The sequence below is a fragment of the Salvelinus alpinus genome, chromosome 5 (genome assembly GCF_045679555.1).
Source record: "Salvelinus alpinus chromosome 5, SLU_Salpinus.1, whole genome shotgun sequence".
Classification (NCBI taxonomy): domain Eukaryota; kingdom Metazoa; phylum Chordata; class Actinopteri; order Salmoniformes; family Salmonidae; genus Salvelinus; species Salvelinus alpinus.
Genome location: NC_092090.1, coordinates 11,625,627 through 11,647,713, shown reverse-complemented (window position 1 = coordinate 11,647,713; position 22,087 = coordinate 11,625,627). Strand labels below are relative to the sequence as shown.

The window sequence follows — 22,087 nt, the reverse complement described above, 5'->3', positions numbered from 1 at the left end:
GAGGCGCAGCAGAGTAGAGGAGGAGGAGGCGCGGCAGAGTAGAGGAGGAGGAGGCGCGGCAGAGTAGAGGAGGAGCAGAGTAGTGATACCCCTCCAGGTCTGAGAGGTTTATGTTCCTTTTCAAGGGCCAGAGTGAGATTAAACAGCCCTTTATAAGTATATTACACAATACACACCAACAGAAGTATTGGGAATAGGACAATGTGTTACATCTCAAGTAGAGAGCATCATAAACATTCTTCTTGTCTTTCACTTATACACAGCATGAAGGAGATCCACTAACTAGGCAACCATAGAAACTCCACCCAACACAGCACCAATTGCAGCCCTGATGTTTTTAAACATGGCACATGAATTCACCAATCAGTCAATAAACCCATGTATCCACTCCTCCGTGTCTCCCCCCCCAGAATGCATTGCTGCCAGCGTCGATGCGTCAGAAGGACCACACAGTGAAAGCAGCCACCGGCCCCTACAGCAGAGAGAAACTACTCAGTTTTCTGGAGAAGGAGGCCCTGGAGTACAAAGACAGAGATGATGTTGTGTCTTTCTCTGGAGAGAGGAAAGGTAGGAGGCCCTGGAGTATAAAGACAGAGATGATGTAGTGTCTTTCTCTGGAGAGAGGAAAGGTAGGAGGCCCTGGAGCATAAAGACAGAGATGATGTAGTGTCTTTCTCTGGAGAGAGGAAAGGTAGGAGGCCCTGGAGTATAAAGACAGAGATGATGTAGTGTCTTTCTCTGGAGAGAGGAAAGGTAGGAGGCCCTGGAGCATAAAGACAGAGATGATGTAGTGTCTTTCTCTGGAGAGAGGAAAGGTAGGAGGCCCTGGAGTATAAAGACAGAGATGATGTAGTGTCTTTCTCTGGAGAGAGGAAAGGTAGGAGGCCCTGGAGCATAAAGACAGAGATGATGTAGTGTCTTTCTCTGGAGAGAGGAAAGGTAGGAGGCCCTGGAGTACAAAGACAGAGATGATGTAGTGTCTTTCTCTAGAGAGAGGAAAGGTAGGAGGCCCTGGAGTATAAAGACAGAGATAATGTTGTGTCTTTCTCTGGAGAGAGGAAAGGTAGGGGGAACCTGGTGTATGTTCAGACCGTGTGCAGTGTTTCCCCTACGATTTTTCTCAGGTGCTGTGGCAAAAGTAGCCGGGGGGGGGGGTTAGGAGAATGACTGAGAAATGATATTCTACTCCAAAATGCATGACGTCATCTGAAATATAACTGATGCGGCCCACCACTGAGACATGATGATGAGGAGCAAGCGGTGGCTGTGGGCTTGTGTCTCTCATTCGCTCTGTTTGCTACAAATATACATTGTAACGTATCACTCGGATCTAACTTCTTGAAGCTAGGGGGCAGAATTTTTATGTTTGGAAAAATAACGTTCCCAATGTAAGCTGCCTATTTCTCAGGTCCAGATACTAGAATATGTATATAATTGACAGAGTAGGATAGAAAACACTCTAAAGTTTCCAAAACTGTCAAAATATTGTCTGTGAGTATAACAGAACTGATTTTGCAGGCGAAAACCTGAGGAAATCCAAACCGGAAGTGACTCTTATTTTGAAAAATCACTGTTCCATTGCCTGCCTTTCGTCCATTTGAAGGGATATCAACCAGATTCCTTTTCCAATGTCTTCCTCAGGGTGTGAACAGTCTTTAGACATAGTTTCAAGCTTTTATTCTGAAAAATTAGAGAGATTTATCAAAACGTGTCAGTGGATAGACGGAGGTCCTTACATTAGTTCATGTGCTCGACACTGGTTGCTCGACATTTTCTTTCTCTCCAGTATTGAATAGTTTACAGTCCGGTTGAAATATGATCGATTATTGATGTTAAAAACAACCTGAGGATTGATTATTAAAAACGTTTGACATGTTCCTACGAACTTTACGGATACTTTTTGGAATTTTCGTCAAGCCTTGATGACGTGCCTAAGGCTGTGGAATACTTAACATAACGCGCCAAACAAATGGAGTTTTGTGGGTGATGTTGTGGGTGACTAGAGATGTTGTGGGTGACTAGAGATGTTGTGGGTGACTAGAGATGTTGTGGGTGACTAGAGATGTTGTGGGTGACTAGAGATGTTGTGGGTGACTAGAGATGGTGTGGGTGACTAGAGATGGTGTGGGTGACTAGAGATGTTGTGGGTGACTAGAGATGGTGTGGGTGACTAGAGATGGTGTGGGTGACTAGAGATGTTGTGGGTGACTAGAGATGGTGTGGGTGACTAGAGATGGTGTGGGTGACTAGAGATGGTGTGGGTGACTAGAGATGGTATGGGTGACTAGAGATGGTGTGGGTGACTAGAGATGGTGTGGGTGACTAGAGATGGTGTGGGTGACTAGAGATGGTGTGGGTGACTAGAGATGGTGTGGGTGACTAGAGATGGTGTGGGTGACTAGAGATGGTGTGGGTAATGTTTAGATGTTGTGGTTAATGTTTGTGGTCTTGAAGGGAAGGCTCTGTTTCAGACAGGTGTGTATTGTATTGCAGGCATGTTGACTTTCTAAGTGTCAGCCCCGTGTGTGTGTGTGTGTGTGTGTGTGTGTGTGTGTGTGTGTGTGTGTGTGTGTGTGTGTGTGTGTGTGTGTGTGTGTGTGTGTGTGTGTGTGTGTGTGTGTGTGTGTGTGTGTGTGTGTGTGTGTGTGTGTGTGTGTGTGTGTGTGTGTGTGTGTGTGTGTGTGTGTGTGTGTGTGTGTGTGTGTGTGTGTGTGTGTGTGTGTGTGTGTGTGTGTGTTTGCTCTCAGCTGTAATCAGTCCACTTCTGCATGTATTACTAATGCAGGTCTACTCTGGTCTTACACAACACACAGCTGAGAGAGGAGGAGGAGTGTGGGCTGGGAGAGACAGAGAGAATAGTGAGGGAGAAAAAAGCAATATGGTGGTACAGTCCTACTACAATACTGAGGGATTTCCTTGGGCTAGGACACACACACACACACACACACACACTTCTGGGTAGGAATACACCTTTAATGTCCCCCAGTACCAGTATGTATATAGAGCAGGGTTAGGTTTGTTACCTCCAGTATGTATATAGAGCAGGGTGAGGGTTGTTACCTCCAGTATGTATATAGAGCAGGGTGAGGGTTGGTACCTCCAGTATGTATATAGAGCAGGGTGAGGGTTGTTACCTCCAGTATGTATATAGAGCAGGGTGAGGGTTGGTACCTCCAGTATGTATATAGAGCAGGGTGAGGGTTGGTACCTCCAGTATGTATATAGAGCAGGGTTAGGGTTGGTACCTCCAGTATGTATATAGAGCAGGGTGAGGGTTGGTACCTCCAGTATGTATATAGAGCAGGGTGAGGGTTGTTACCTCCAGTATGTATATAGAGCAGGGTGAGGGTTGGTACCTCCAGTATGTATATAGAGCAGGGTGAGGGTTGGTACCTCCAGTATGTATATAGAGCAGGGTTAGGGTTGTTACCTCCAGTATGTATATAGAGCAGGGTGAGGGTTGGTACCTCCAGTATGTATATAGAGCAGGGTGAGGGTTGTTACCTCCAGTATGTATATAGAGCAGGGTTGGGGTTGGTACCTCCAGTATGTATATAGAGCAGGGTTAGGGTTGGTACCTCCAGTATGTATATAGAGCAGGGTTAGGGTTGGTACCTCCAGTATGTATATAGAGCAGGGTGAGGGTTGTTACCTCCAGTATGTATATAGAGCAGGGTTAGGGGTGTTACCTCCAGTATGTATATAGAGCAGGGTGAGGGTTGTTACCTCCAGTATGTATATAGAGCAGGGTGAGGGTTGTTACCTCCAGTATGTATATAGAGCAGGGTGAGGGTTGTTACCTCCAGTATGTATATAGAGCAGGGTGAGGGGTGTTACCTCCAGTATGTATATAGAGCAGGGTGAGGGTTGTTACCTCCAGTATGTATATAGAGCAGGGTGAGGGTTGTTACCTCCAGTATGTATATAGAGCAGGGTGAGGGTTGGTACCTCCAGTATGTATATAGAGCAGGGTGAGGGTTGGTACCTCCAGTATGTATATAGAGCAGGGTGAGGGTTGTTACCTCCAGTATGTATATAGAGCAGGGTGAGGGTTGGTACCTCCAGTATGTATATAGAGCAGGGTGAGGGTTGGTACCTCCAGTATGTATATAGAGCAGGGTGAGGGTTGTTACCTCCAGTATGTATATAGAGCAGGGTTAGGGGTGGTACCTCCAGTATGTATATAGAGCAGGGTGAGGGTTGGTACCTCCAGTATGTGTATATAGAGCAGGGTGAGGGTTGGTACCTCCAGTATGTATATAGAGCAGGGTGAGGGTTGGTACCTCCAGTATGTATATAGAGCAGGGTGAGGGTTGGTACCTCCAGTATGTATATAGAGCAGGGTGAGGGTTGGTACCTCCAGTATGTATATAGAGCAGGGTGAGGGTTGGTACCTCCAGTATGTATATAGAGCAGGGTTAGGTTTGTTACCTCCAGTATGTATATAGAGCAGGGTTAGGGTTGGTACCTCCAGTATGTATATAGAGCAGGGTGAGGGTTGTTACCTCCAGTATGTATATAGAGCAGGGTGAGGGTTGGTACCTCCAGTATGTATATAGAGCAGGGTTGGGGTTGGTACCTCCAGTATGTATATAGAGCAGGGTGAGGGTTGGTACCTCCAGTATGTATATAGAGCAGGGTTAGGGTTGGTACCTCCAGTATGTATATAGAGCAGGGTTAGGGTTGTTACCTCCAGTATGTATATAGAGCAGGGTGAGGGTTGTTACCTCCAGTATGTATATAGAGCAGGGTGAGGGTTGGTACCTCCAGTATGTATATAGAGCAGGGTTGGGGTTGGTACCTCCAGTATGTATATAGAGCAGGGTGAGGGTTGGTACCTCCAGTATGTATATAGAGCAGGGTTGGGGTTGGTACCTCCAGTATGTATATAGAGCAGGGTTAGGGGTGTTACCTCCAGTATGTATATAGAGCAGGGTGAGGGTTGTTACCTCCAGTATGTATATAGAGCAGGGTGAGGGTTGGTACCTCCAGTATGTATATAGAGCAGGGTGAGGGTTGGTACCTCCAGTATGTATATAGAGCAGGGTTAGGGTTGGTACCTCCAGTATGTATATAGAGCAGGGTTAGGGTTGGTACCTCCAGTATGTATATAGAGCAGGGTGAGGGTTGGTACCTCCAGTATGTATATAGAGCAGGGTTAGGGTTGGTACCTCCAGTATGTATATAGAGCAGGGTGAGGGTTGTTACCTCCAGTATGTATATAGAGCAGGGTTAGGGTTGGTACCTCCAGTATGTATATAGAGCAGGGTGAGGGTTGGTACCTCCAGTATGTATATAGAGCAGGGTTAGGGTTGTTACCTCCAGTATGTATATAGAGCAGGGTGAGGGTTGTTACCTCCAGTATGTATATAGAGCAGGGTGAGGGTTGGTACCTCCAGTATGTATATAGAGCAGGGTGAGGGTTGGTACCTCCAGTATGTATATAGAGCAGGGTTAGGGCTGGTTCCTCCAGTATGTATATAGAGCAGGGTGAGGGTTGTTACCTCCAGTATGTATATAGAGCAGGGTGAGGGTTGGTACCTCCAGTATGAATATAGAGCAGGGTGAGGGTTGTTACCTCCAGTATGTATATAGAGCAGGGTTAGGGTTGGTACCTCCAGTATGTATATAGAGCAGGGTTAGGGTTGTTACCTCCAGTATGTATATAGAGCAGGGTGAGGGTTGTTGCCTCCAGTATGTATATAGAGCAGGGTGAGGGTTGTTACCTCCAGTATGTATATAGAGCAGGGTGAGGGTTGGTACCTCCAGTATGTATATAGAGCAGGGTTAGGGTTGTTACCTCCAGTATGTATATAGAGCAGGGTGAGGGTTGGTACCTCCAGTATGTATATAGAGCAGGGTTAGGGTTGGTACCTCCAGTATGTATATAGAGCAGGGTTAGGGTTGGTACCTCCAGTATGTATATAGAGCAGGGTTAGGGTTGGTACCTCCAGTATGTATATAGAGCAGGGTGAGGGTTGTTACCTCCAGTATGTATATAGAGCAGGGTGAGGGTTGTTGCCTCCAGTATGTATATAGAGCAGGGTTAGGGTTGGTACCTCCAGTATGTATATAGAGCAGGGTTAGGGTTGGTACCTCCAGTATGTATATAGAGCAGGGTGAGGGTTGGTACCTCCAGTATGTATATAGAGCAGGGTGAGGGTTGGTACCTCCAGTATGTATATAGAGCAGGGTGAGGGTTGGTACCTCCAGTATGTATATAGAGCAGGGTTAGGGTTGGTACCTCCAGTATGTATATAGAGCAGGGTTAGGGTTGGTACCTCCAGTATGTATATAGAGCAGGGTTAGGGGTTGGTACCTCCAGTATGTATATAGAGCAGGGTGAGGGTTGTTACCTCCAGTATGTATATAGAGCAGGGTGAGGGTTGGTACCTCCAGTATGTATATAGAGCAGGGTTAGGGTTGGTACCTCCAGTATGTATATAGAGCAGGGTTAGGGTTGGTACCTCCAGTATGTATATAGAGCAGGGTTAGGGTTGGTACCTCCAGTATGTATATAGAGCAGGGTGAGGGTTGGTACCTCCAGTATGTATATAGAGCAGGGTTAGGGTTGGTACCTCCAGTATGTATATAGAGCAGGGTTAGGGTTGGTACCTCCAGTATGTATATAGAGCAGGGTGAGGGTTGGTACCTCCAGTATGTATATAGAGCAGGGTTAGGGTTGTTACCTCCAGTATGTATATAGAGCAGGGTGAGGGTTGGTACCTCCAGTATGTATATAGAGCAGGGTGAGGGTTGGTACCTCCAGTATGTATATAGAGCAGGGTGAGGGTTGTTACCTCCAGTATGTATATAGAGCAGGGTGAGGGTTGGTACCTCCAGTATGTATATAGAGCAGGGTGAGGGTTGGTACCTCCAGTATGAATATAGAGCAGGGTGAGGGTTGGTACCTCCAGTATGTATATAGAGCAGGGTGAGGGTTGGTACCTCCAGTATGAATATAGAGCAGGGTTAGGGTTGTTACCTCCAGTATGTATATAGAGCAGGGTTAGGGTTGTTACCTCCAGTATGTATATAGAGCAGGGTGAGGGTTGGTACCTCCAGTATGTATATAGAGCAGGGTGAGGGTTGGTACCTCCAGTATGTATATAGAGCAGGGTTAGGGTTGTTACCTCCAGTATGTAGATAGAGCAGGGTTAGGGTTGGTACCTCCAGTATGTATATAGAGCAGGGTTAGGGTTGGTACCTCCAGTATGTATATAGAGCAGGGTTAGGGTTGGTACCTCCAGTATGTATATAGAGCAGGGTGAGGGTTGTTACCTCCAGTATGTATATAGAGCAGGGTTAGGGTTGGTACCTCCAGTATGTATATAGAGCAGGGTTAGGGTTGGTACCTCCAGTATGTATATAGAGCAGGGTTAGGGTTGTTACCTCCAGTATGTATATAGAGCAGGGTTAGGGTTGGTACCTCCAGTATGTATATAGAGCAGGGTTAGGGTTGGTACCTCCAGTATGTATATAGAGCAGGGTGAGGGTTGGTACCTCCAGTATGTATATAGAGCAGGGTGAGGGTTGGTACCTCCAGTATGTATATAGAGCAGGGTTAGGGTTGGTACCTCCAGTATGTATATAGAGCAGGGTTAGGGGTTGGTACCTCCAGTATGTATATAGAGCAGGGTTAGGGTTGGTACCTCCAGTATGTATATAGAGCAGGGTGAGGGTTGGTACCTCCAGTATGTATATAGAGCAGGGTTAGGGGTTGGTACCTCCAGTATGTATATAGAGCAGGGTTAGGGTTGGTACCTCCAGTATGTATATAGAGCAGGGTGAGGGTTGGTACCTCCAGTATGTATATAGAGCAGGGTTAGGGTTGGTACCTCCAGTATGTATATAGAGCAGGGTGAGGGTTGGTACCTCCAGTATGTATATAGAGCAGGGTTAGGGTTGGTACCTCCAGTATGTATATAGAGCGGGGTGAGGGTTGGTACCTCCAGTATGTATATAGAGCAGGGTGAGGGTTGTTACCTCCAGTATGTATATAGAGCAGGGTTAGGGTTGGTACCTCCAGTATGTATATAGAGCAGGGTTAGGGGTTGGTACCTCCAGTATGTATGTATATAGAGCAGGGTGAGGGTTGGTACCTCCAGTATGTATATAGAGCAGGGTGAGGGTTGGTACCTCCAGTATGTATATAGAGCAGGGTGAGGGTTGGTACCTCCAGTATGTATATAGAGCAGGGTTAGGGTTGGTACCTCCAGTATGTATATAGAGCAGGGTGAGGGTTGTTACCTCCAGTATGTATATAGAGCAGGGTGAGGGTTGGTACCTCCAGTATGTATATAGAGCAGGGTGAGGGTTGTTACCTCCAGTATGTATATAGAGCAGGTTTAGGGTTGGTACCTCCAGTATGTATATAGAGCAGGGTGAGGGTTGGTACCTCCAGTATGTATATAGAGCAGGGTGAGGGTTGGTACCTCCAGTATGTATATAGAGCAGGGTTAGGGTTGGTACCTCCAGTATGTATATAGAGCAGGGTTAGGGTTGGTACCTCCAGTATGTATATAGAGCAGGGTGAGGGTTGGTACCTCCAGTATGTATATAGAGCAGGGTGAGGGTTGGTACCTCCAGTATGTATATAGAGCAGGGTTAGGGTTGGTACCTCCAGTATGTATATAGAGCAGGGTTAGGGTTGGTACCTCCAGTATGTATATAGAGCAGGGTTAGGGTTGGTACCTCCAGTATGTATATAGAGCAGGGTTAGGGTTGGTACCTCCAGTATGTATATAGAGCAGGGTGAGGGTTGGTACCTCCAGTATGTATATAGAGCAGGGTGAGGGTTGGTACCTCCAGTATGTATATAGAGCAGGGTTAGGGTTGGTACCTCCAGTATGTATATAGAGCAGGGTTAGGGTTGGTACCTCCAGTATGTATATAGAGCAGGGTGAGGGTTGTTACCTCCAGTATGTATATAGAGCAGGGTGAGGGTTGTTACCTCCAGTATGTATATAGAGCAGGGTGAGGGTTGGTACCTCCAGTATGTATATAGAGCAGGGTGAGGGTTGTTACCTCCAGTATGTATATAGAGCAGGGTGAGGGTTGGTACCTCCAGTATGTATATAGAGCAGGGTGAGGGTTGGTACCTCCAGTATGTATATAGAGCAGGGTGAGGGTTGGTACCTCCAGTATGTATATAGAGCAGGGTGAGGGTTGTTACCTCCAGTATGTATATAGAGCAGGGTTAGGGTTGGTTCCTCCAGTATGTATATAGAGCAGGGTGAGGGTTGGTACCTCCAGTATGTATATAGAGCAGGGTGAGGGTTGGTACCTCCAGTATGTATATAGAGCAGGGTGAGGGTTGGTTCCTCCAGTATGTATATAGAGCAGGGTGAGGGTTGGTACCTCCAGTATGTATATAGAGCAGGGTGAGGGTTGGTACCTCCAGTATGTATATAGAGCAGGGTTAGGGTTGGTACCTCCAGTATGTATATAGAGCAGGGTTAGGGTTGTTACCTCCAGTATGTATATAGAGCAGGTTTAGGGTTGTTCCCTCCGGTAGAATTCCAGAACCATGATGTCATGGCCCCTGATCTCTGGAGAGGAAGTCTGTCAGGAATAACCTCACACACATTCCTTTTCCCTCACCCCACTGTGTGTGTGGTGACAGACCATAGCAACAACTCTTGTTATCAGCAGGGGCTGATTTAATTAGTCTAGTGGAATTTACATTCGATTAGACCGTAAAGTGATTTGTGTTTTACACACCATGGTCACCAAAATCGGACTAAGTGGACTGGACAAGAGTTTCTGGAGAGATTGAGAGCTTTTCAGTGATGAGCACAATTTAATATTAGCAGCACAGATGTGCATCCCAGTTCTGTTCAGCAGTGAAGGACACGTCACACCCAGTACACACAGCCTACATCAGCTGGTGAGCTGCAGGGGAGCAAGCGATGAGTGTGAAGACAGGCTCTGCCTCTGGTTATACACATCGCACAGGTGACTCTCTTGCTTCGCCGTAGCGAACCAGTCACCACCAGCCTCCTAGTTAGCTACCCTTTGCCTGGTGAAAGGGATACTTCAGGATGTTGGCAATGAGGCCCTTAGACTTCTCTTGCTCTCTCTCTCTCTTTCTCTCTCTCTTGCTCTCTTTGTCTCTCTCTGTCTCACTGTGTGTTTCTGTCTCACTCATTCTCTCTGGCTTGACTTCACTTCCTGAAAGCCAATAAACAGCTATTAGACGGCCATTCTGTGTCGGTACCTGTGGACAACAGTTTCAGTTACCCCCATTTATAGACAGACACAGAGAGAAGCACCCAGCAGGACCTAGAGCCTGTAGAGAGGTTACAGCTCTGTAGCAGCCTGTAGAGAGGTTACAGCTCTGTAACAGCCTGTAGAGAGGTTACAGCTCTGTAGCAGCCTGTAGAGAGGTTACAGCTCTGTAGCAGCCTGTAGAGAGTTTACAGCTCTGTAACAGCCTGTAGAGAGGTTACAGCTCTGTAGCAGCCTGTAGAGGTTACAGCTCTGTAACAGCCTGTAGAGAGGTTACAGCTCTGTAGCAGCCTGTAGAGAGGTTACAGCTCTGTAGCAGCCTGTAGAGAGGTTACAGCTCTGTAGCAGCCTGTAGAGAGGTTACAGCTCTGTAGCAGCCTGTATAGAGGTTACAGCTCTGTAGCAGCCTGTAGAGAGGTTACAGCTCTGTAGCAGCCTGTAGAGAGGTTACAGCTCTGTAGCAGCCCGTAGAGGTTACAGCTCTGTAGCAGCCCGTAGAGAGGTTACAGCTCTGTAGCAGCCCGTAGAGAGGTTACAGCTCTGTAGCAGCCTGTAGAGAGGTTACAGCTCTGTAGCAGCCTGTAGAGAGGTTACAGCTCTGTAGCAGCCTGTAGAGAGATTACAGCTCTGTAGCAGCCTGTAGAGAGGTTACAGCTCTGTAGCAGCCTGTAGAGAGGTTACAGCTCTGTAGCAGCCTGTAGAGAGGTTACAGCTCTGTAGCAGCCTGTAGAGAGGTTACAGCTCTGTAGCAGCCTGTAGAGAGGTTACAGCTCTGTAGCAGCCTGTAGAGAGGTTACAGCTCTGTAGCAGCCTGTAGAGAGGTTACAGCTCTGTAGCAGCCTGTAGAGAGGTTACAGCTCTGTAGCAGCCTGTAGAGAGGTTACAGCTCTGTAGCAGCCTGTAGAGAGGTTACAGCTCTGTAGCAGCCTGTAGAGAGGTTACAGCTCTGTAGCAGCCTGTAGAGAGGTTACAGCTCTGTAGCAGCCTGTAGAGAGGTTACAGCTCTGTAGCAGCCTGTAGAGAGGTTACAGCTCTGTAGCAGCCTGTAGAGAGGTTACAGCTCTGTAGCAGCTGGTGAGAAATTACAGGAAAGGGTTGAGAAACAGTGTAGAGGGTTTGAGATGTGGCTATGACTGGACTCTCTGTGGCACTCTCTCGCTCTTTCTCTCTGTGTCTCTCTCTCTCTCTCTTGCTCGCTCTCTTTCTCTCTCTCTCTCTCTTGCTCTCTCTCTCTCTTGCTCTCTTTGTCTCTCTCTGTCTCTGTGTGTTTCTGTCTCACTCATTCTCTCTGGCTTGACTTCACTTCCTGAAAGCCAATAAACAGCTATTAGACGGCCATTCTGTGTCGGTACCTGTGGACAACAGTTTCAGTTACCCCCATTATAGACAGACACAGAGAGAAGCACCCAGCAGGACCTAGAGTGTCTGTAGTACATACAACCTCACAGATATTTGACATGTAGGATATCACCTGTAGAGAAAGGAAAATGTAATGCAGGGACATTTCAACCACTGTGTGTTAACCAGAAGGCTGTAACTGTGGCTGTAAGTGCTGGAGATAGTAGGCTAACTGGTAACTGACTCTCCTCCAGAGGGCCTGACACAGGAAGTGGGGTGTTGTGGGTAATGGCTGTATTTACTGTTTAGAGGCTTTTCAGGAAGTGCCAAGGCCCCCTCGAGACTGCCTTTTAGACTGGAGAGTAGGGGGGCACGGAGGGTGTTATGTTGGAGGGGCGGGGAGGGGACTGAAGCACAATTAGAGTCATTTAGCAGACGCACTTATTCAGAGCCACTTCTAGTAGTGAGTTCATACATTCCCATGAAGGAAACGGTCACTGTATCATTTTCCTGTTTTTAAAGTGGGGGGGTTGGGGGCAGAGGCACAGAGGCTGTTCTCCTTGAGGGAGTTGTGTGGCAGGAGAAGAGGGGGAGGGGCTACTGAAGGTAAAGGCTACTGTATATTATTTTAGAGTTGGGGGGGGGCGCTGATGGGGTTGTCTGGGACTGTATTTGGACACCTTTGACTGGTATCATTTAAAGGTTTTTCTTTATTTTTACTATTTTCTACATTGTAGAATAATAGTGAAGACATTAAACTATGAAATAACACAAAATATAAAATATATTTTGATTTGTGTTCCACTTTTTTGGTTACTACATGATTCCATATGTGTTATTTCATAGTTTTGATATCTTCACTATTATTCTACAATGTAGAAAATAGTTTTTTTTTAAATAAATAAGAAAAACCCTTGAATGAGTAGGTGTGTCCAAACTGTTGAGTGGTACTGTATATGAAATAGGAGTGAAAGTGTAATCGATGTGTAACAACTACGTTAAAGGGTTACGTGCTGAAGAGGTTAGGGTCAGCCTCTGTATGTAGCTGTGTGTTGTAACGTCTGGACAACAAGTTAGTTGCCCCAGCAGCAGCATAGAGGAGTTGAGACTTTACTCTCTGTTCCGTGACTTCCTGTCTCTCTTTCCTTCTGCTGGGTTTCCATGGCAATGCCTCTGGGCCTGACTGAAGGAGGGAGAGAGACGGGGAGGGAGGGAGCGATGCAGACGGTCTTGTCTCCTCAGTCTGATGAAGATCTCCAGCTGTGTTATGTAAAGATGTCTGCTCTCTGTCTCCACACACACACACACACACACACACACACACACACACACACCGAGACAAAGCAGAAGGGTTCATGGGTAGACGCTACACAGGACAGACAGAAATAGCAGCAACCAGACAGAGCAGACTAGAACACAATGTACCACTTAGATACAGTCCGTCCTGCAGTAGAACACACTGTACCACTTAGATACAGTCCATCCTGCAGTAGAACACACTGTACCACTTAGATACAGTCCGTCCTGCAGTAGAACACACTGTACCACTTAGATACAGTCCATCCTGCAGTAGAACACAATGTACCACTTAGATACAGTCCGTCCTGCAGTAGAACACACTGTACCACTTAGATACAGTCCATCCTGCAGTAGAACACACTGTACCACTTAGATACAGTCCGTCCTGCAGTAGAACACACTGTACCACTTAGATACAGTCCGCCCTGCAGTAGAACACACTGTACCACTTAGATACAGTCCGTCCTGCAGTAGAACACACTGTACCACTTAGATACAGTCCGTCCTGCAGTAGAACACACTGTACCACTTAGATACAGTCCGTCCTGCAGTAGAACACACTGTACCACTTAGATACAGTCCGTCCTGCACTAGAACACACTGTACCACTTAGATACAGTCCGTCCTGCAGTAGAACACACTGTACCACTTAGATACAGTCCGTCCTGCAGTAGAACACACTGTACCACTTAGATACAGTCCGTCCTGCAGTAGAACACACTGTACCACTTAGATACAGTCCGTCCTGCAGTAGAACACACTGTACCACTTAGATACAGTCCGTCCTGCAGTAGAACACACTGTACCACTTAGATACAGTCCATCCATCCTGCAGTCTCTCTCTCTCTCTCGCTCTCTCTCTAGCCCTCGCTCTCTCTCTCTAGCCCTCTCTCTCTCTCTCGCTCCCTCTAGCCCTCGCTCTCTCTCTCTCTCTAGCCCTCGCTCTCTCTCTAGCTCTCTCTCTCTCTCTCTCTAGCCCTCGCTCTCTCTCTCTAGCTCTCTCTCTCTCTCTCTCTAGCCCTCGCTCGCTCTCTCTCTAGCCCTCGCTCGCTCTCTCTCTAGCCCTCGCTCGCTCTCTCTCTAGCCCTCGCTCGCTCTCTCTCTAGCCCTCGCTCGCTCTCTCTCTAGCCCTCGCTCGCTCTCTCTCTAGCCCTCGCTCGCTCTCTCTCTAGCCCTCGCTCGCTCTCTCTCTAGCCCTCGCTCGCTCTCTCTCTAGCCCTCGCTCGCTCTCTCTCTAGCCCTCGCTCGCTCTCTCTCTCTCTAGCCCTCGCTCGCTGTCTCTCTCTCTCTAGCCCTCGCTCGCTCTCTGTGTGTCTTGTCTCTGGCTTTGTTGGTGTGTTCTCTAAAGACCGCTGTAGTAGACACACATGAGCCGCTAGGAGTTAGCGTTATGGATAAAACGACCTCAGAATGAGTTGGAGCAGCTAATATACGTTAGCCGCTAGGAGTTAGCGTTATGGATAAAATGACCTCAGAATGAGTTGGAGCAGCTAATATACGTTAGCCGCTAGGAGTTAGCGTTATGGATAAAATGACCTCAGAATGAGTTGGAGCAGCTAATATACGTTAGCCGCTAGGAGTTAGCGTTATGGATAAAATGACCTCAGAATGAGTTGGAGCAGCTAATATACGTTAGCCGCTAGGAGTTAGCGTTATGGATAAAATGACCTCAGAATGAGTTGGAGCAGCTAATATACGTTAGCCGCTAGGAGTTAGCGTTATGGATAAAATGACCTCAGAATGAGTTGGAGCAGCTAATATACGTTAGCCGCTAGGAGTTAGCGTTATGGATAAAACGACCTCTAGAGACCCCAGAGCAAAAACATCATGACATCAATCTCAACACAGCTCAGAGAAAATGAACTCAACAAGACAAGTACATGAGTAATGGAAATGTCTTGTGTGTGTTCCCCAGTGAGATATGGTTCTGCGGTGTGTGCTCTGGTTCGCTGGTGGTGATGTCATTCCTAGGTACAGTAATTACAGACTGCTGTATAGATATGCAGGCAGAGAGAGTGAGAGCATGGAAAATGTGTGTAATGAGAAATAGAATACTGTGTGTGTGTGTGTGTGTGTGTGTGTGAGACATGAAACATTGACTAATGTTGTGTTAGTTCAAATAGACATAATTGAGACAAATGATAGCTGTATTATACAATTACAGAATGGAACACACACACACACAGACACACACACACACACACACACACACACACACACACACGCGGACAGTCAGGGCTAAGCAGTCGATGTGCTTCCTAGAAGAACAATACGACCCGTCCAGATAGGAAGGGTTAGAGCAGGGGTGTCAAACATACGGCCCGCGGGCTGGATCCGGCCAATCTGTCCCGCGGCGTGATTTGAGTACCAAAAAAATAACAAAAAAATAAATACATGAAATTTTGTTTTTGTGGGGGGAAACAAACTCAATATACTTTAAAATGACTCAAACCAAATATAACCTGTACAATTAATAATGGACGTACAGTCATGCAGTTTGACTGTCCAGCTCTAATAATCACCTAAGACAGTCCAGGAGCATCAAATTCCCCAAAATGACATAGGATCTTTTCTTTTCTTTGTTGCCAATTTTGATGGTCAGGAAATATAACCAATTTTAATTGTGGACCTCGTTGAAGACCAAATGCAGGCCCTGGGTTAAACACTAGTAGTGTCCTGCCTCTCCCCTGGGTTAAACACTAGTAGTGTCCTGCATCTCCCCTGGGTTAAACACTAGTAGGGTCCTGCCTCTCCCCTGGGTTAAACACTAGTAGTGTCCTGCCTCTCCCCTGGGTTAAACACTAGTAGTGTCCTGCCTCTCCCCTGGGTTAAACACTAGTAGTGTCCTGCATCTCCCCTGGGTTAAACACTAGTAGTGTCCTGCATCTCCCCTGGGTTAAACACTAGTAGGGTCCTGCATCTCCCCTGGGTTAAACACTAGTAGTGTCCTGCATCTCCCCTGGGTTAAACACCAGTAGTGTCCTGAATCTCCCCTGGGTTAAACACTAGTAGTGTCCTGCATCTCCCCTGGGTTAGACACTAGTAGTGTCCTGCATCTCCCCTGGGTTAGACACTAGTAGTGTCCTGCATCTCCCCTGGGTTAGACACTAGTAGTGTCCTGCATCTCCCCTGGGTTAAACACTAGTAGTGTCCTGCATCTCCCCTGGGTTAAACACCAGTAGTGTCCTGCATCTCCCCTGGGTTAAACACCAGTAGTGTCCTGCATCTCCCCTGGGTTAAACACTAGTAGTGTCCTGCATCTCCCCTGGGTTAAACACTAGTAGGGTCCTGCATCTCCCCTGGGTTAAACTCTAGTAGGGTCCTGCATCTCCCCTGGGTTAAACACTAGTAGGGTCCTGCATCTCCCCTGGGTTAAACACTAGTAGTGTCCTGCATCTCCCCTGGGTTAAACACTAGTAGTGTCCTGCATCTCCCCTGGGTTAAACACTAGTAGTGTCCTGCATCTCCCCTGGGTTAAACACTAGTAGTGTCCTGCATCTCCTTACTTACTTACTTACTTACTTACTTACTTTATTGTCCCCATGGGGAAATTTTGTTGCAGTGTCATGTACACATTTAAAGTGGCGTTAAATACAAAACAAGATTGACAATACAACTTTCAATAACAGTCACGCACCAATAAATAAAATAAAATTTAAAATTTAAAAAAGAAGAAAAGACTAGCCTGCTGGCCTTACGGGGTCAATGGGAACATTTGCCCGAGCTATTTAAGAGGGATATCACACCTGGCACAAATGATTGTCTCGTTCTATTTTTCCTGTTGAGGGGTGCCCTATACCTGCGCCCAGAGGGGAGTAATTCAAAGTCCAGGTACAGGGGGTGACTTGGGTCTAAAATGATTTTGTGAGCCTTACGGAGGGCCCTGACCTTAAAAATCTCATCCAGGCCTGTCTGTTTGACTCCAAGTACCTTGCTTGCTGTGGTAATAATCCTTCTCAGCATGTTTCTCTGACTGACAGTTGCATTGCCAAACCAACAAACAATACAAAAAGTTAAAATACTCTCAATAAAGGATTTGTAAAACAGAGTCAATATAGTACAGTCTATATTAAAAGAACCCAACTTTTTTAGAAAGTACAGTCTCTGTTGGCTCTTTTTGTAGATCTGGTCTGTACATTTACTCCACTGAAGCTTACTGTCCAAAAAGACACCCAGATATTTATATTCCTCTACAATTTCTATGTTCTGACCTCTGATAGATGTTGCAGAGGTAGGTAGTGTTCTCTTCCTGAAGTCTATGCTCATCTCTTTGGTCTTGTTGGTATTGAGGACCAAGTGTGATTGGTCACAGCACTCTGCAAAGTCATTTAGGACCGGGCCATGATGTTCCTCGTCATCATGCAACAGGCTGATCAAGGCAGTGTCATCAGCGAACTTAACGAGGTGTCTGTCAGGATGGGAACTAATACAACTATTAGTGTACAAGATGTACAGAAGTGGGGACAAAACACATCCCTGAGGAGAGCCTGTATTGGTATTGCGTATATCCGACACATGGGGACCTATTTTGACTCGCTGTGAGCGTTGGCTCAGGAAGTCCAACAGCCACAAAACCAGCCCCCCATCTAAGGAAAAGTCCCGAATGAGTCTCTGTGCCAGAATGTAGGGCTGGATTGTGTTGAAGGCAGAAGAAAAGTCAACAAACAGAACCCTGACATGGGATTTGGTACCTTCTAGATGTCTATAGACCATGTTAAGGAGGGTAAGAATGGCATCATCAACTCCTCTGCTAGGCTGATAGGCAAACTGAAATGGGTCGAGGAGCTTCTGGGTGACACTGAGAATATGACTTTTCACAATTTTCTCAAGGCATTTCATAACTAAGGATGTCAAAGCGACAGGGCGATAGTCATTCAGCACAGAGGGATTCGATACTTTAGGAATTGGTATAATTATTGATTTTTTCCACAATACTGGAACGTGTTGCTGGTTGAGTGAGGATTGGAAAATGTCTGTAAAAACACCAGCCAGTTGTTCAGCACAGTGCTTTAACACATGCCCACTTATTTTGTCTGGGCCTGGGCTTTTGTATGTGTTACATCCCCTGAACAACTTTAGAACATCAGACTGTTGAACAACAACTCTCTCAAACATTTGTAATGATGCTTCCATTTGTTTTACCTCCGACACGAAGTTGTCTGATTCAAATCTTGAGAAGAAAACATTCAGTTCATTAGCCATGTTCTGGCCCTCATATCCCCCAAGGTCAGCACTGGTTTTTCCCCTGCCTATATGGGGGGCGCTAGCCATGGATTTAATCCCTTGCCAGGCCACCCTTGCGTTTCCTGAGGAGAGGGTCCTCTCCACCCTTTGCTTGTATGCCTCCTTGTCCACCAGTATCTGTCTTTTTATCTCACGTTGTACATCTCTTAAAGCCTGTCTATCACCCCCAGCATAAACTGCCTTCTTCCTATCAAGTAATGATTTTAGATGTTTTGATACCCAAGGCTTGTTGTTAGGGAAGATTTTACAGGTCTTAGTAGGCACAACTGACTCAACACAGAAGTTTACATAGTCTGAAATAACCTCTGTGAGTTCATCCAGATCAGAGCTGCTGTCCTCAAATACCTCCCACATTGTACAGTCAAAACACCCCTGGAGACAAGTGATACTGTTGTCATTCCAGATCTGGACAGTTTTAACTGTGGGTTTCTCCCTCTCCAGGAGGCGACAGTAAATTGGCCTGAGGTAGACCACATTGTGGTCTGATGTCCCCAGAGGAGGTCTGGTGGTGGCAGAGAACGCCTTTGGTATTGTCCCATAGCACAAATCAAGAGTCCTATTTTTCCTAGTGTGACATTTCACATACTGATGGTATGTGCGCAGGACTTTGCGCAAGGTACAGTTGTTAAAATCCCCTAAAATAAATGTGGGTGCGTCGGGGGAGATGAATTCCAGTTTCTGTGACAGATTATAAATAATCTCTGATGCCTTTGTTATATTAGCTTTTGGTTGAATGTACACAACGGTAACAAACAATTGGGGGAACTCACGGGGCAGATAGTAAGGTCGCAGTGACACAGAAAGCAGTTCAATGTCGGGGGTACAGAGTCGCTCTCTTACCAGGATCGATTTACACCACTGGTCCCTGACAAGCAGGCAGACGCCCCCTCCGTGAAGTTTCCCTGTGACTGTCAGATCGCGGTCCGCTCTGACCAGGGTGAAGCCGGCCGGCTCCACTTCTCTGTCCGGGACTCTGTCATCCAGCCAAGTCTCAGTAAATGCCAGCAAACAGGCCTCCCGGTATTCGTGTTGGAAGCGCAGATTCGCTGACAACTCATCCGCTTTCCCCCTCAGTGACTGGGCATTAATCAGCAAGGTGGTGGGTAAGGGAAGTTTGTTCTTAATTTTTTTAAGTCGTTGTCTGATTCCCCCGCGTTTTCCACGTTTGCATTTGGGTTTGTAATCCACTCGCAGACAATCAGGTATTAGATGGGCCATTGGGATATCCATCGTGTTCGTATTTGAGTTGCATTGTAGTAAAAACTCCCTGCTGTATTGGATTCCGCTGCCAGCAGCGTTTTCATTATTTAGTCCGTTCGTAGCGGGTATGTACACGATCAACAAGATCAGTCCAAAACCCCACCACTGGAAATCCATGGTTGGCAGAATGTTTGTAAACTAAGTGTACAAATTAAAAACATAAAATAACGCCACTAAGTGTACAAATTAAAAACATAACATTAAAAACATAAGATAACGCCACACCAAACGTCACACACACTGCAGGTCGCAACAGAGCCGCGTCCTGAATCTCCCCTGGGTTAAACACTAGTAGTGTCCTGCATCTCCCCTGGGTTAAACACTAGTAGTGTCCTGCATCTCCCCTGGGTTAAACACTAGTAGTGTCCTGCATCTCCCCTGGGTTAAACACTAGTAGTGTCCTGCATCTCCCCTGGGTTAAACACTAGTAGTGTCCTGCATCTCCCCTGGGTTAAACACTAGTAGTGTCCTGCATCTCCCCTGGGTTAAACACTAGTAGTGTCCTGCATCTCCCCTGGGTTAAACACTAGTAGTGTCCTGCATCTCCCCTGGGTTAAACACTAGTAGTGTCCTGCATCTCCCCTGGGTTAAACACTAGTAGTGTCCTGCATCTCCCCTGGGTTAAACACTAGTAGTGTCCTGCATCTCCCCTGGGTTAAACACTAGTAGTGTCCTGCATCTCCCCTGGGTTAAACACTAGTAGTGTCCTGCATCTCCCCTGGGTTAAACACTAGTAGTGTCCTGCATCTCCCCTGGGTTAAACACTAGTAGTGTCCTGCATCTCCCCTGGGCTAAACACTAGTAGTGTCCTGCATCTCCCCTGGGTTAAACACTAGTAGTGTCCTGCATCTCCCCTGGGTTAAACACTAGTAGTGTCCTGCATCTCCCCTGGGTTAAACACTAGTAGTGTCCTGCATCTCCCCTGGGTTAAACACTAGTAGTGTCCTGCATCTCCCCTGGGTTAAACACTAGTAGTGTCCTGCATCTCCCCTGGGTTAAACACTAGTAGTGTCCTGCATCTCCCCTGGGTTAAACACTAGTAGCGTCCTGCATCTCCCCTGGGTTAAACACTAGTAGCGTCCTGCATCTCCCCTGGGTTAAACACTAGTAGCGTCCTGCATCTCCCCTGGGTTAAACACTAGTAGGGTCCTGCATCTCCCCTGGGTTAAACACTAGTAGGGTCCTGCATCTCCCCTGGGTTAAACACTAGTAGGGTCCTGCATCTCCCCTGGGTTAAACACTAGTAGTGTCCTGCATCTCCCCTGGGTTAAACACTAGTAGTGTCCTGCATCTCCCCTGGGTTAAACACTAGTAGTGTCCTGCATCTCCCCTGGGTTAAACACTAGTAGCGTCCTGCATCTCCCCTGGGTTAAACACTAGTAGCGTCCTGCATCTCCCCTGGGTTAAACACTAGTAGTGTCCTGCATCTCCCCTGGGTTAAACACTAGTAGTGTCCTGCATCTCCCCTGGGTTAAACACTAGTAGGGTCCTGCATCTCCCCCGGGTTAAACACTAGTAGTGTCCTGCATCTCCCCCGGGTTAAACACTAGTAGTGTCCTGCATCTCCCCCGGGTTAAACACTAGTAGTGTCCTGCATCTCCCCTGGGTTAAACACTAGTAGTGTCCTGCATCTCCCCTGGGTTAAACACTAGTAGTGTCCTGCATCTCCCCTGGGTTAAACACTAGTAGTGTCCTGAATCTCCCCTGGGTTAAACACTAGTAGTGTCCTGTATCTCCCCTGGGTTAAACACTAGTAGTGTCCTGCATCTCCCCTGGGTTAAACACTAGCAGGGTCCTGCATCTCCCCTGGGTTAAACACTAGCAGGGTCCTGCATCTCCCCTGGGTTAAACACTAGCAGGGTCCTGCATCTCCCCTGGGTTAAACACTAGCAGGGTCCTGCATCTCCCCTGGGTTAAACACTAGCAGGGTCCTGCATCTCCCCTGGGTTAAACACTAGCAGGGTCCTGCATCTCCCCTGGGTTAAACACTAGTAGCGTCCTGCATCTCCCCTGGGTTAAACACTAGTAGCGTCCTGCATCTCCCCTGGGTTAAACACTAGTAGCGTCCTGCATCTCCCCTGGGTTAAACACTAGTAGGGTCCTGCATCTCCCCTGGGTTAAACACTAGCAGGGTCCTGCATCTCCCCGGGGTTAAACACTAGTAGTGTCCTGCATCCTGGAATCTTCTAAGTGGGATTTTGGGAAAGTTACTCGGATTTCGCAACTTTAGACTCTAGACTCTCAAGCAGGGATGGGCAACTGGCAGATCAATCCCACCCCACCTTTGGGGTCTCAACTTACTGTTGACAGTTTGATAAGTAGAATACACAAGTTGCGATTTCTAAATTTGGTTGTGCATACGCAGTTTTTCTGCTTATGTCAGTCACTGATAGTCAGTCAATTAGCCCATTTCAGCAAACACAAATGTTTAGGCTGCTAAGTTAGTTTTGCGGGCAGCTATCTAAACTTGTTATCATTGTTGAATTACCGGCCGGAGTACACACTGTACCATTTTGATGTTTGGTAGTTAGTCTCACTCAGATATCATATTTGCAAACATTTCCCCTTCATCCTATGACTAATTGTGGTGAAAGAATATACACAGACTAAAGATTAAGTAGAAAATAGATCAATAAAAGCCTTCTTCAAAACATCTAACTGAATGTAGATTTGAGAATGCGCTATTGGGACCATTTTTTTTTTAAATTTAGTGTTA

The 22,087-nt window shown here is 46.8% G+C and overlaps 1 protein-coding gene across 4 annotated transcripts in view; it reads left to right on the top strand.

Annotated features, from left to right (window-relative positions):
• tmod2 (tropomodulin 2) overlaps positions 1-22,087 on the top strand; it is a 51,480-nt gene that overhangs the window by 20,363 nt on the left and 9,030 nt on the right. For all 4 annotated transcript variants that reach the window (XM_071400588.1, XM_071400587.1, XM_071400589.1 and 1 more), the window contains one exon: positions 411-567. In XM_071400588.1, coding sequence (XP_071256689.1) covers positions 411-567 — 157 coding nt within the window. The remainder of the gene's footprint in view (positions 1-410; positions 568-22,087) is intronic.